The 14,713-nt window shown below is 40.7% G+C and overlaps 1 protein-coding gene across 1 annotated transcript in view; it reads right to left on the bottom strand.

The window, feature by feature from the left end:
* TLL1 (tolloid like 1) overlaps positions 1-14,392 on the bottom strand; it is a 224,753-nt gene extending 210,361 nt beyond the window's left edge. The window contains exon 1 of the mRNA XM_044224805.1: positions 12,678-14,392. Coding sequence (XP_044080740.1) covers positions 12,678-12,846 — 169 coding nt within the window. The 5' untranslated portion in view covers positions 12,847-14,392. The remainder of the gene's footprint in view (positions 1-12,677) is intronic.
* Positions 14,393-14,713: the final 321 nt, after the last annotated feature.

Here is a 14,713-nt window from a genome sequence, read left to right as displayed (position 1 = left end):
CATGGAAACATCATCCTTGAGTCCTCCTTTTCTTCTACCTTCTGACCCTCACCCCAAGGCTATTCACTTGGTGACTGGTCTCTTAAACTTAATCCCTCTTTTCTATAACTACTGCCACAGTACAATTGCAAACACTCATCAATACTTGCCACTATTTTTACTATAGCTGTAACAAGTCTACCTGCTCCCACCTGCTTCTTATTTCCTACAGCTACCATATCAGACCATTCTTTACATACTCAGTTACCTTTAAAACATAAGGTTGTTATCAAGCCAGTAATCTGACATAAATTTCCAGAAATTCCCCATCCTGTTGCAAAGGGGATCAGGATCACCTTCCCCTGGGCATTAAAAATCCTTTACTTTGCACCTTCCCAAATCATTTCTTGCCAAAGCACAAAAACTTACATACCCTCTGCACTACCTACAGTAGACTATTTATCACCTCCCCCCACCTCCTCTTTCCTAAAATTCCATGAATCTTCACCGCTTCACTTTTTATCTTAGTTATTTGACTCTATAAGGTTTTATACCACCTTTTGTCCTAGAGAAAAACTTATAAGACTGAGATCCAACTCACCTTCCCTGAGAAGCCTTTTCAATCCCAAATATAATGCATTCCTTCCTCCAAGTTACCACAGTATTTTGCTTACTGAACTTTCATACTGACAACTGAAACATGTGTTGCCCTTTTTCAGGTAGATACTGAAATCACTATAGGAGGGGTTATATCTTATATGTAACTCCCCATCTTCCCGAAACACACCAGGCATAAAATATCGGCTGTATTAGTTTACATCTGTACAGTGCATCATACTTAGGCATTTAATCCTTACTTGTTTCATAAATGAGGTAATACTATCCCAATATTACAAATGATTTTAAGTTCAGCAGCATTAAATAAGTAGACCAAAATAACAGAATTAAACACAGAAGACCTGAGACTTGCACCTACGTCTCCTAACACAATATCCAGTGCTCTTTAAGTAAAACCACACCCCCTAGATTACTGTGACTGATTTCTATTGGAGTTCATTCCTTACTCTCATAAAAGCTCAAGAATGAAAACCTCCTTTGGCAAAGATTTGTTTGAGAATTTAAGACTCTTCATTAAAAAAAAATGAATACATAAAATGAATTAACTTATGATGAAAAAAGTCATTCTTTACTAGACAATTCAGATAAATTGAAGGCTTATGAAACTAAATTTTATAGAGATAATTAATAATATACCAAGTGAAAGAATGGTATCAAGTGAAAGAATGTATTCAGGATAGATATGCAGTTAATTGATATAAGAATGTATCTTTTAATATATTGTACATTTCATAAAATGCTTTAAGCCAGAAAAACTGTCCCATAGATTCTTTGCTGATAGCTCTTGTTCTCTCCATTATGAATATTGACCTCAAACTTGAAAGAACTGAATTCTCTCTCCTCCACTGGCCATTTTCTGCTCATTGACAAGCAATCATCTTTCCTGTGAAACAAACAAGCAACATTTGATTCTAGGTAATGTGATACTAACACGTCCTGAAGAGCACATAGGTGAAGCCTACATACCTGGTCCCTGATTTGAAAAATTTTTTACAGATGGACAAAGGCTGGGAAAGAGGAACGAGAAATTATGCATAAAAGCTTTCAATGATAATTTTGGCAAAGTCAAGTCAAGGAGCTCCACAGCGATTGCAGTTGCAGTCTGTTGGCTGCCTGGACTTGGCCAGAGCCATGAGAAACCTGAGGGGGGCCCTTAACAAAAGTGCCCACTGGAGACGTGTAAGCATCTTCCTTTCCCTCTCACTGAACAGTACAGGCCATTGACCCTGCAGCTTCCGGGTACCACCTCCGTAGAGCTCTTACTTCTGATATCAGGGACACGAAGATTCAGAAAACTTTGTAACTTGGACAGTCTTAGAGATTTCTAAACCTCAGAGACTCTGGTCCCAGAAAATCAAGGGACATCCCCAAGGTTACACCCAAATACAACAGAAGAGACAGTAATGGAAATTACATTTCTTACTACCAATCCAGTTTGTTTTCCAATTGCCATACCACTACCCACAAAAAATTATTTAAAGAAAGTAAAATTTATATATGCTTTTCAAAACCACAGTAAAATACTTCAAGTGAAAAGACTAGACATTTTTTTTTCCTTTACCATTTGTTTTTGGACCTGTAAACAAAGAAAAAGTCAACCATGTACATTTAAATACATTTAAGGATAAAGATATTGTGTGAAGGACAGAAACATAATCTAGTAGATAATGTGGGAAAATATGACAAAAAGAGGTTGAAATTTCTAAATCAAGCTATCTGAGAAAAATAAATGGAAATCAAATTACCAATACAGATTCTTCCAAATAATTGCATAAGTAATTATTGGTTACATCCCATCCCAATCCACTGCCAAATAACAAAGTCTGCAAAGTACTTTCTTAAAAGTTTTTATGCTCTCCACAAAACTTTCTTCCTCATATATCATGAGTAAAGAAAATTCCAGGAGAGATGTATAAGAATATATATCTTGATTGTCACAATTTATTATAGTACCCATTTTCAAATGCATAAATTGAAATAACTTTAGCACAGTTAAGTGATTAGTATATAAACAACTATTTACACAGAAAATATCATCTACCTAGGAACGATAAAGTTAAAACTTTATACCAGGTCAGGCCTGGTATCATATTTCATAATTCTAGAATTCCAAGGATAAATCCATGTTTCATCCACAGTAAATGTTCAATAAGGGTTTGATGAGTTTATGAATATTTGTAGCTTACAGCCATGTGTTTAAACTTAGCTCTGTGTAAACATAGGATTGTGAGTATGTAAGCTCTTCAAGTTAATCCAGATGGCAAATAAAATCTGTACCAGAAATTACTGAAAGACTATATAGCCAAGATTCTATTCACACATTAGTCAATGTGCATTAAAAATTGTCAATAAAAAAAAATAAAATAAATAAAAATTGTCAATATATTGACATTGGGTCTATTAAGCATTTGAGGAAATAGCCAAGAGAACAGTACCAAGAAATGTGTATATTAGTAATCCCTGTTACATTTCCAAATCTCCCTCATCTTTCCATTTGGAGATTTAACCTGTCAAATGCAAGATTTAGAGGACTTGGACTATGAATGCATTTTTATCTATGAAAAGAAAAAAGAACTTTATCTACAAATCTTTTTATAAAGATCATCTTCCCACAAACAAGTAGCTGCAATATTTAAAAAAAAAAAAATCCTCTACTTCCTATTTTTTGGTACTAGGAATAAAAATTATACAGTGTTTACTATGTTCCAGACAGAGTGATTTTCACTTTACATTCATGTAATAACACCATGAGGATCATAACAACATCTCCATTTTACAGGTCAGAAATCTGAAGCATAAGAAGGGTTTTAAAAAGCTGCACACTATCACCATGTGGGGGAGTCTGGTATTAGAAGCCATGTCCATCTCACTCCAGACCCCAGGTTTTTAACAGGTGCACTATTTTGTCTCCCTGAATTTTTTTTTTAAAGATTTTATTTATTTATTTGACAGACAGAGGTCACAAGTAGGCAGAGAGGCAGGCAGAGAGGGAGTAGGAAGTAGGCTCCCTGCAGAGCAGAGAGCCCAGTGCAGGGCTCGAACCCAGGACCCTGGGATCATGACCTGAGCTGAAGGCAGAGGCTTTAACCCACTGAGCCACCCAGGTGCCTTGTCTCCCTGAATTCTTAAAAAAATATTTTGAAACCAACCCCAATTTTCAAAAATACACCTATCCAATAGAAGGGGAGAGAGAGAGAGAAGAGGAAGCAACAGCAGCAGCAATGTGACAACACATGGAATTCCAGAGTTCTGGATTCAAATTCTGATTCTACCACTGGATGACATATGGTAAGTTACCTTGAAACACTAAGCTATGGGTACCATTCAAAACAGAACTAAGATATAGGGTACTGTCTTCATTTTCATACAGTTTTATATACAAAGCCCCTTCCACCATTGGAAATCTATTCTTTTTTTTTTTAAAAGATTTTATTTATTTGACAGACAGAGATCACAAGTAGGCAGAGAGGCAGGCAGAGAGTGGTGGGGGGAAGCAGGCTCGCTCCCCGCTGAGCAGAGAATCTGATGCTGGGCTAGATCCCAGGACCCTGAGATCATGACCTGAGCCAAAGGCAGAGGCTTAACACACTGACCCACCCAGGTGCCCCAGAAATCTATTCTTATTGTAAATTTTTTAATCTTGGAAACATTGGAGTATATCTTATAATCACTTTTTTTTTTTTTTTTCCTGTCACAAGTTCACCCATCAAATTTCACAAATCTCTTTCCCCACAGAAATAGAAGGCAACACAAACCCCTGATTTAGGTCATTACTTCTGTTATCCATTCCAAATGGCAAATCCTAACTATTCCTTCGCTGGTCACTGCCTACAGGCCACCGTCTACCCAGGTCCAGATATATACTATTTCTTCCCCTGAGGCTAAAATGTACATATAAAAAATGTACCCTTGGTTCTTAAGTTTAGAAAAAAAGAAAACAGAAAAGGTAAGCCTGTTTCTCCACATTCTGTTCTTACCCATTTGTCTGAGAAAAAATACAAGCAGGAACTCTTCCTTCTAAAATACACGACAATTTGCTAAAAGTAGCATGTTTTGTTCAAAGAAATTGTAATTTAGTAAATATTATATAAAGTATATATTTTGAACATGCCAGACTTCCTAGTCTTAGGAGACCACACTGGAGTTCCAAGAAGTTTAGTTAACCCTAGGATCTGCTAAAGCTTTCAAGCTTTTGACCTTAGGGCTTTTAGACAAGTTAGGATTGAAAAGATAGTTATTTAAGAGCCTTCTCACAGCATATTTGTTTTCTCAAAGGCATTCACACATCATTTACATACATAATGTACACAGTAAACCACTTTCCTGTATTGGCTGCATTTGTAAGGATGTTCTTCACACTCTTTATGGGCTCAAAATCATGCATTGAATGAATACTCAGACAGCAAATCTAAAGTGTGAAACAATTTAACACATACCACACAGAACTTCAGAGCCTGTGCCAAGAACGGGACACTAATGACGGAATTCTGCTCAAATCTAACTCAGCCTCTGCCTTACTCAACATGAAAAGCCTGCTGTCACAATTAAATACTTGGGACAATGGGCACCAGTGTCTCCCTGACAGTATTTAGCACTCACATATTTCTCTAACTCTATTAAAACTAGTGATGGGCATTTTTATTTGTCCCATACATAACTGGGCATTTCATTTGCAACTTTCCACACTTAGACAACACTCTTTTGAAAGGGACAATGGTCTGCCCTATATTATACTTCATGCAACGGAAAATACTGGCCCCCTGACAAATTAGTAGATGGGTCATAAATGCACGAATGTTGAAGGCAAGACGTATCCTCGCTAAAGAAAATCATTTGCCACAATGGATAGATGCCCATGGCATAACACCATCACATCAATTTCTAGTCTTAATGTATTTGTACTGGCTGAAGAACCAGTGCAGGTGATTCAGAGAAAGAAAGGCATCTGAAATACAGAACCAGGGTTCAAGTTCTCACCACTTAGCAAGGGCCATGGCAGCCCAGCCCCTGAACCTCTCTGAGTCTGTTTCCTCATGTGTCCAAATGGGCTAACAAAAATATTAATTGATGGAGACATGGTGAAGATAAGAGATCATTTAAAATGTTTAATGTGAAAATAGGAACTATGTTATTTTGACACGAGTCACAAAGGCAATTCCCAGTTAGGTGAGACCTATGGGGGTCTAAGAATTCATTCTCTAGAAAGCTCTCCATGTGGCTGTTTTCTAGTTATGTGTGATGTTCTTCCTTAGGATATTTCAAAAGATTGACTACTACATATGAGGTATACTTAACAACACAATAATCTGAATACAAAACACAAAATATCATAAACTCTCATCTACTAGGTATTTGTGATCAGAAAGATGAGCCCAGAGGAATGGAGTGCCATCCTTTCAATATCACTAGGCCACAGAACTGATGCCAATGGGGTTCTCAATGTTGCTCAAGAATAGAGATTATCCTAATAAACACTTCAAATCATTCACATAGCCAAAATAAAGAGTTCAAAAATGCTAAGATGGGCTACCAGGCCAGGGGCCATTGGAGGAGTCCCTGTGGTACCCAGTCCATGTCCTAACAGTTTAATGCAGATAAGAAATGTAAAAAATGAAGAAACTGTTGCACCCTCCTACACCTCCTGCCTTCCCCAACACAAGAACTGTCATTAATAGGAAGTTCACAACATAGGAAAGACATCAAATGCCTATAGTAAATATATGCTTTGTGTCTCCATCTCCACGTTAACTCCCCTGATTTGTAAAATGGTGTAGTGTGTTAAAAACTATTGAAATGTTGTTGTTTTGCTTTGTTTTGTTTTTTTAACATTAAGGTGCATGCTTTGAGTAGGATATTAATATACCACATTAGATTTTGTTTGGGAAAAATAATACATGTGAGAGTACTTCTGGCCTTCTTAATGTATGGTTTCAACTTTTTACAACTATTAGCAATCAAGAAAGTGTTGTGTTTTTTGGTTTTTGGTTTTTTTTAAATATGGTCCATAGCAAATAGTTTAAATGTAAATTGCAAGAGAAGAGCTGAGTAAAACAAATGCTTCCTTGGTTCACTTTCTAGATTTCAATTAACACCTAATTTACAATACTTCTTAATACAAATATATAGCTGAGCTCCTTAAAACAGCCTGGCAGGATTAGCACACATTTTGTAAAGAGCTGACAAAACAAGCATTCCATTAGCCAACCCACAATGTCTCAAATCTAATAGTCAATATCCCATTTTCAGGGCTGACAATGGCAAGAACTAAATAAATAACCAAGGGATTCCCTCCTTCCTACTTTCTGGGAAAGAACACATTCTATGCAATTCATTCCATAGCTTTAAGGCTATAATTTTTTTTTAAATGTTCCTCCCTAAGCATCATTATTCAATAGATAACTAAAGGAAATAAACCACTAAAGCCATATTGCTAAATCATTCCAACGGATCCGGGGCTATGGAGAGGACTCTTCACTCCTTCATTTAGGAAGGATAAACCCAGGATTAATTCCAGATCTCAGAATATTAAAGAACTGTAAGAGGCCTCAAAATTCCCCCAGTAGAGGATATCCTACATCCCCCAAAACCTTTACAGGCACCTGAACCTCGGCCTGGCCCAGACCTAGCTTTGGGTTCAAGATGCTGCAGGGGGCTCTCCTACAGTTCAGGGGAGCAGCACAGCCCCTTTCCCCCACCTCCCCAGACACCAGATGGTCCCAGCAGGATGTGCAAGGCCTCATTTTAAATGGATTATTTACCTCTATCTTTTCTAAGCATTCTTAGAAAAGCTTAGGGAGGTCCTAGTTTTAAATATTTTAAGCGGATCCGTCTAAGGTGATATCAAAAACAGTAGATAATATTCTAAAGAGACAAAAGGTAATGATGGTAAATCACTAACACCTTTATCATCTACCTGAGTTCTAGAAAAATTTAAAGGCTAATCTCTGTCCAATACACTCACTGATGAAGAGGCCTAAGAGATCATTAATGTGACTAATATCCTTAAGGTTGACAAAAATGTGATGTTGACTACAGACAAGTGACACTAAGTTTTAAATCAGGGGAAGCTGCTAAGATACACAAAAATAAGATTCTTACATATACCATAGGGGAGACAATATGGTTTTTGTAGAAGAAGCCATACATGGCATACATTAGGTTTTCATAGAAAAGTGAGCCATCATGCTGGCAAGACCAAAAGTGTAGAATTATATACTAACTTTCTCAAAAAGCCTTTGCGAGGTTCTTACACACTTTTAACTGTCCCACTATAGACTAAGGAGGCCTAAACAGGGAAGGGAGGACTCAAACACCACCTACTGAGCTAGAAATCATAAAGATTCCATTAATTACTACCCGAACTGCCTGAATGAAGGGCTTCCAGCTAGATTTTCAACTTGCAAATGTCAGAACCCTCACTGGAGGCCAAAAATGGGAAGATCTCAGGAGATGACATGTAAATCAACAAACAAAAAGGAGCTTGAAAGCTGGCTGACTCTATATTTAAGAAAATATATTTTCTTAAACTGAGGGATATATTTAAGAAAAAAAATAGTCTATCTAATTCATACCTAGAAACAGGAACTGCCATTTATGGGCCAAAAATGGACATGGACCCTCACAACAAGGGCTACAGAATCACTATTGGCAAATGATGAACAGAATTTGATTATATAAAATATAATGTTTCTCCAATCCTTCTGCAAAAACTTACTTTGGCCACTTCCAAGCTGGCATCAGAAGCAGGAGGAGGGAAAAGAAAAAATGAAAAAACAAGCTCTGAGGAATGAAAACTAAGAGAAGAGGAGCGGGTGAAGAGAAGCCACTGTACGAAATGCATTCTTAACATGAGCATTTGGCAACCAACAGAGGTGCTGACCAAGAAATACACGTTTCAATATTTAATATCATGAAAGAATAAAGTCAACACAGGGTTGAACATCAAATTCTAAAACATCATACCTAGGAGGCTGACTCTGAAGCTAGAAAAGACAGCACTGAGGACCAAAAGAATGAGAAGATCTTACCAAGAGATTATAAACTTATGAAAATCATCCCAAGAATTAGTATACTAGGACACTGGGACCCTGAATATAAAGAACAGCAGAAAGAAGAATCCTTTAGGAAGCCAAAAGCCTATTTCTAGGTAAACAGGCCTGCATATGCCACTCTAAAGGCAAATTTAACCTTGCAAGTCACTGACCTTTAATCATGTTTGGATTTTTTCCAGGAAAAGGAGACATTTACTCAGAAGATTCAGGATAGAAAGGGTTTTTTTCCAAGGTGTTCATACTTATCCAAAAGGATAAGGACAAACTTCTCGACAAACATTTTACGTCATCGGTCTCCTCAGCCTCTCCCCATCATTTGAAATACTAAATTCTTCCGTCCTCTTTATTGCATATTCTATTTAAAATTGCCTGAGCTTTCCTGATATCTCCTTAGATACAAAAAGAGAAAAGAAGGGAGGAAGGGGAAGTAGGGAATACAGACTTGGTTTATTGGGTCTCTGGATTTCCAGGTAATCTCCAGACAAATCTGAGAGATTACCTTGCACACCAAATTTGCCCAGGCTCTTCCAGATATTAACACTCTGATTAACACCTATTGGAGCAGTACAACACTGAAACAGGATACCTCAGTCTCTGTTCTGGAATGACTTCCTGCAGCATCAGCTTCCCAGTGTCCCTTAGGAACCTTCTGAACTAGAGAGAGTAAGATTGCAAACTCAGGTGGCTATGTACTATGCTGAAGAAAGACAATCAGATATCTCTTTGAATTATCTGCATCTTTCTGTTTATCTATATATAGAGAGAGATTAATCACCTAAATTCTGTCCTAATGGATTCGACTATGTAAATATATCTTAAGTTACACTGCACTAACTTACCTACTTTCACTTATACCAAAATGGCTTTCTAAATGAAAGTTCAATTAACACAAGGCTTCCTTTCTGTCCAATAGTTTCATGAACTTGAAATTAGAGTTCTCATAGGTATAAAAATTACAGTATTTCACAAATATAATCTATTACTGGGATAAACATTAAAAAGCGGGTATGATACCTATCTTCAAAGACTTTATATTGTAATTGGGTTTGGAAAAGATGAAACTATCTATCTTCTTAGTCATTTCATGCTTATCAGATATGAAAGTCCCTGCATTTCTATTGGTCTAGATTCTAGGTAAACCTGGACAAATTTCTATTGTTTGCATTTCAAGGAAGGCCTCCAAAAGGCCAGCTAAGGATACAACGTCATTATTTTATCTATCTATCTACCTAATTGCATGCCAGATTTTGCTGACAGGAGACTTCAGATCAAGTTCTGGTTAATCTTAACAACCATTTGACCTTGTGGAGCATCTGTTTTCCTATATGTGTAATGGGAATATTAACAAGTTTCACTATATTGGGCTGTGTATTGATCTAAAATAATGTACTAAAAAGTGCTTAAAATCTATAAAGCTATAAGAGAAGTTCAGAAAGGACACTTTATGGTCCATGCCCTCCACTCTGCTCTTTGGAAAGGGCAGATCAAAGGTGCCCCTGAATCTCGAGAGCACTCTCTCTGGCTTTTGTGTGGCCTTTTTTCACCGATCCATCCTCATATTTCTTATTTTAGTGACCTTTTTTTGACTCTTGTTTTGGGAGTTCAATGTGCTATTTAGTTTTTTTTCCTGTTATTACAACTTTTACTTGTCTTATACAGTGCCAAAAGGGAGGCCACAAAAAAAAAAAAAAATTGCTGCTCTTTAGCCAAGATGGCAAATTAAACCCTTTCATGTCACTAAATTTAAAAAGCAGCGCTGATCATTTAAAAAGTGATCTCAGATTTTAGATAAATTTCTCAGCTTTCCACTTGGGTCATTCTTATTTCTCTTTCATTATACATATACAATATACATATAGACACAGGTATGCTTCTTGTACTCAAAGGTTATGCTCTAAAATAAACCAGTATTAAAGGAAAAGCAAAAATCAAATGCTCTTAAAGTTTTTTTTCTTGCCCTAGATGTTTATTTGCTGAGGATAATAAACATTCATGCTTGAGGCGGATTTCAATACACATGGCGCAACCACTTAAATTTTATAAAATTGAAAACATTCTGAAATAGAAAAAAACTAGTTATGCTCACAGAACCTTATTCTGGACAATTTCTAATATAATATAAGTCTAAAAACATACTTTCTGAAATGATACTAGCTAATTTTTGACACTTCTTATATTCATACTTGAAATTAATGATTTTTAAAAGGCATAAACTTTTTCTTGAATCTGTATAGAAAACTGTATTTTCCTGAAATCAGGCCAATGTATACATATGCACTGTTTTTTTCATATTAATAGCTGGTCGCATCTTTCATACAACAGAACCTCAGAATAGATGTTTTCCTAGACAATCTTTAGAAATACCACGTCAATTCTACTTCACCTAAAACAAGAAAATACACAATTTTCACCCAGTTGCAAACATGATTCAAAATTAATTCCTCAATAAAAAGTATGTTTGGGGAGTTGTATGGTACTGAATTCTGGTTTTCCAGCCATTAGTCATCCATCAGAGCAGAAAGGTGTCTTGTCCCACAAACCATCAGGGAAGGCCCGAGAAACTTCTGGTGGGATAGACTGAGTGTTAAAGGGGAGAGGAGGAAACTTATAAACAAAATAGAACTAAACCAGAATTCCGAGTTCCAGACTGACAAGTTTCTACTAAGCTACCCTAAGTTTTGAATAACCATCTCCAGTAAGCGCGCATGAAGAAAGATCTGATAACGTGCACAGAACACTCATAGGCCCCTGGTCAAAGCAATGTGTCATCAACAGTACAAATTAACAAGGGAATTTCCAGCATTTTCCTTCACCGTGTGCACTTCTCCTTCCTTTGGGACCAAGAAAGGTTCAGTCAGGTTTACCTAGCTATGAAAGGGAAAGAAATCGCAGTCACATCCCCACCCAGCCCGCACAGAATCCACAGACACCGAGGAACTCTGGATGCTTTGCCCACTCCCTTTCCCTCTGCTTCGCCAAAGCCCACACCTCTAGAGACGGGACAGAACGTGCCTTTAGCGTACAAACAACTCTGTGAAGTCGGCCCCAACAACCCCTGTAACCTTCCTTCCGAAGTCAGTCGTGAGTCCACAGTGAATTCGGTTCACCTCAACCTCAAGTCCGCAGGGCCAGGAACCTGGAGGCCCCCGGAGTCCCGGGACACTGCGCTCACGTGGTCACCGGCTGCGGCACGTGCGGCTGCGACCTGAGGCGGCGGGAGGGAAGCACCGCCCCGAGCGGGAGGGGAGACCCGCTGAGGCGCTGGACGCGCTGGGGAGAGAGGAAGGTCCCGGGGCGATCCCGGACGGACGAGGAGAAGCTGAGCTTCAGGCCGTGCAGGTCAAACTGCAGTTCCCGGGGGGTGTACACAGGAAGGAAGGCGCAAGTTTGGATGGGGTAACAACTTGGAGCTTTTTTTTTTTTTTTTTTTTTTTTTAAGGTTTATTTTAAATGGGCAAAAGCATTTGATTTCCATCTAGCGTGAGAGTTTCCAAGGTCGTCACAATCCCCTTCTTGCCTGGATCCCACACTTGAGATCCCTGGCAAAAGAGGGAGCAAAGGTGTCCCGAGGTGGCAATTCCATCCCCGCCCATCTTTTGGGGAACTCTAACCAACTCGGTCCCAGGCGAACATTGGGGAACCGCACCCTGAAACAAAGAGGAGGTGTAGTCCCCTCAGATCCATATAGCCCGCTGAGTGCTGGTATTTAAAACCCACGGCAAGCCAGCTGTGTTTACGGCTTGTTCCATTTTGCTGGGGGAGGAGAAGGGAATCCGAACTCTGGACATTTTTCCCAAACTGGGAGCCCGGAGCTTGGCATGCGATCCCACTAGCACAGAACTCCAGTCAACTCGGGCCGTGGCAACTGCCACATGGGGGTGGGGAGGAGAAGGATAGGAGGGCAAGGATGGAGCGACGGAGGGGCTGGTGAGAGGGAGAAGGAAACAGGTGAGCTCCCACCGCCAGCCCTCGGAAATGCAGCGCGGCAGCCCCCCGCACGCCACAGTCCCGACGTGGAGAGGCACTTACCGGCTTTACAAGGGTCCTTGTAGTCTATGGTCTCCGCTTTATCCTCTTCGCTCCCATCAAAAGTGTAGTCATAATCGAGTCCAGCGCAGACCCAAAGCTCCCCGTAGAAAACAATCCCCGAGGCCACCAGCCACACGAGCATCCTGGGGGGAAGCGTTTTTAACCCCATCCTCCTCCCCTGGAGGAAAAGGAAGGGACGGGACCGGGAGGTGAGGCGTCCGCGGTCCGCGCTGATGTGCGGCGCCAAGGGAACCGGTGCTCCCCTCCCTGCCGGGAGACTCCTCGGCGACACTGGGGTGTTCAGGTGTCCGGAGACATGCGGGTGCCGTCGGGACGGTAGAGAGGGCAAGAAGTGCCTGTTACCCCCCCAGGTGCAGGGAGAAGTTGGCTAGAGGCCTGCGGGTGGGCGGAGGGCAGGTAAGGAGCTCGGCTCCCGGAGACGGGGAGGGGCAGCTGCGGGCAAACTCGGCTCTGGCGGAGCGGGCGCTCGCTGCCTGCCAGGTCGTCCTTCTGGCGGCCGAACTTCCCGCGGCCGCGGCTGGGCGAGCGGCGCCCCGCCGGCTCAGCTGCCACCGAAGCTCGGGCTCCCGCGCCGCGCCCCCGCCGCTGCCAGGACCCGGAGGTAGAGCGCGAGCTGCCGCCGCCGCCTGCGCCCGCCGCCGCCGCCGCCGCTCGGGGAAGATGAATCCGGTCTGCACATCAGCACATCAGAACTGAAAGGGGAGACCGAGGAAGGGGGTGGGGGGCAGGCATTTCTACGCCGCGAGACCTTAGAAGCCTGCAGAAGCCAGCAGCGCAACTGACTGAAAAGAGCAAAAGTGTGAGGATTTGGGGATGCATCGTTTCCCTGCCCCCCCCCACCCCGTCTTTTTACCCTCTTCCTAACTTGAAAAAAAAAAAAAAATCTTCGCAGCATCTAACCCAATCACTTGCATCCTGCTTACTTATTCATACAATCAGGGTCAGGATCCGGGCCACAGCCTCCTCTCTGACTTCTTTTGATAGCCTTATACAAACAAACAGACACGAGCGCGCTGACAATTTCATTTATATTTTACCAAAGATAAAAATGAATATTATGTATCTGCGTCCGCGAACAACATTTAATAGATGATGTACGTGTCAGACAAGAGTGCCAGACCGGGGGTGGCGCGAGGGATCGTGATAACTTAGCAGCAAACCTTTACTTCCCCTCCCCCCAAATAAACAGCGGGTGTGTGTTTCTTTCCTTTGCTGCGGTTTAACCTTAGTGTAGCCCGGGCATGGAGGAAAAGTGGCCGAGCCTTCGTGACTTGGCTAAGGAAATAGACTGCTTTAAAAGTCCCCCAACCAACAAAGTTTTGCTAAAAAGTAAGATCCCCAGAACTGCAATTAAAAAAAAAAAAAAAGAAAGAAAGAAAGAAAGAAAAGAAAAAATCCAAAATCAAGTTACAGATTGCAGCAGCAGGAAACGCTAAGACCTTGCTGATGGGCTGGCGCTATGGCTCACGTGGGCGCAGGAAGGGAACTTGGAAGGAAAACTCGGGAAGCAAATTTTCTGTGACAGTTCTGGCGCCCATGCCCGGAGTTGCTCAGTATCCTTCGGCTTCAGTTGTTTTACTTCTGAGGAGAGTGTGTAAAACCTGGCAGCAGGATCAGCGAGGTAAACCACATGTCAGCCTAGCAGACGCAAGACAAACACAGGTTGTGGGAAATTGGGGAGGAAAAAAAATCAGAGGAAATCTCTGCAAAACCCCTGTTGTGAGCAATTCAGTGGTTTCCCCACATCTGCAAGTAGTTTCCAAAATAGGTGAGAGGACTTCTCCTCCCCCAGACTGGTGATTGGGAGACTTGCATTTTCCAACTAAATCTTGAACTGTCATTTTAGCAGGGACTTGTAAAAAAATCTTGTTGCCTTTACATCTTTATTTAACATTTAAGTGTCCCCCTTTTCCAAGTAACCATCAGTATACAGTATCATCTAGAGGAAAATAGGAAAGTAACACCCTCCATCCACAACATACTTTTGACAGGGTAGACCCAGTTAGCTTAGGGGA

The sequence above is a fragment of the Neovison vison genome, chromosome 11 (assembly GCF_020171115.1).
Source record: "Neovison vison isolate M4711 chromosome 11, ASM_NN_V1, whole genome shotgun sequence".
Lineage (NCBI taxonomy): Eukaryota > Metazoa > Chordata > Mammalia > Carnivora > Mustelidae > Neogale > Neogale vison.
Note: the sequence above shows the minus strand (reverse complement) of the source record. Positions and strands in the feature narration are given on the sequence as shown.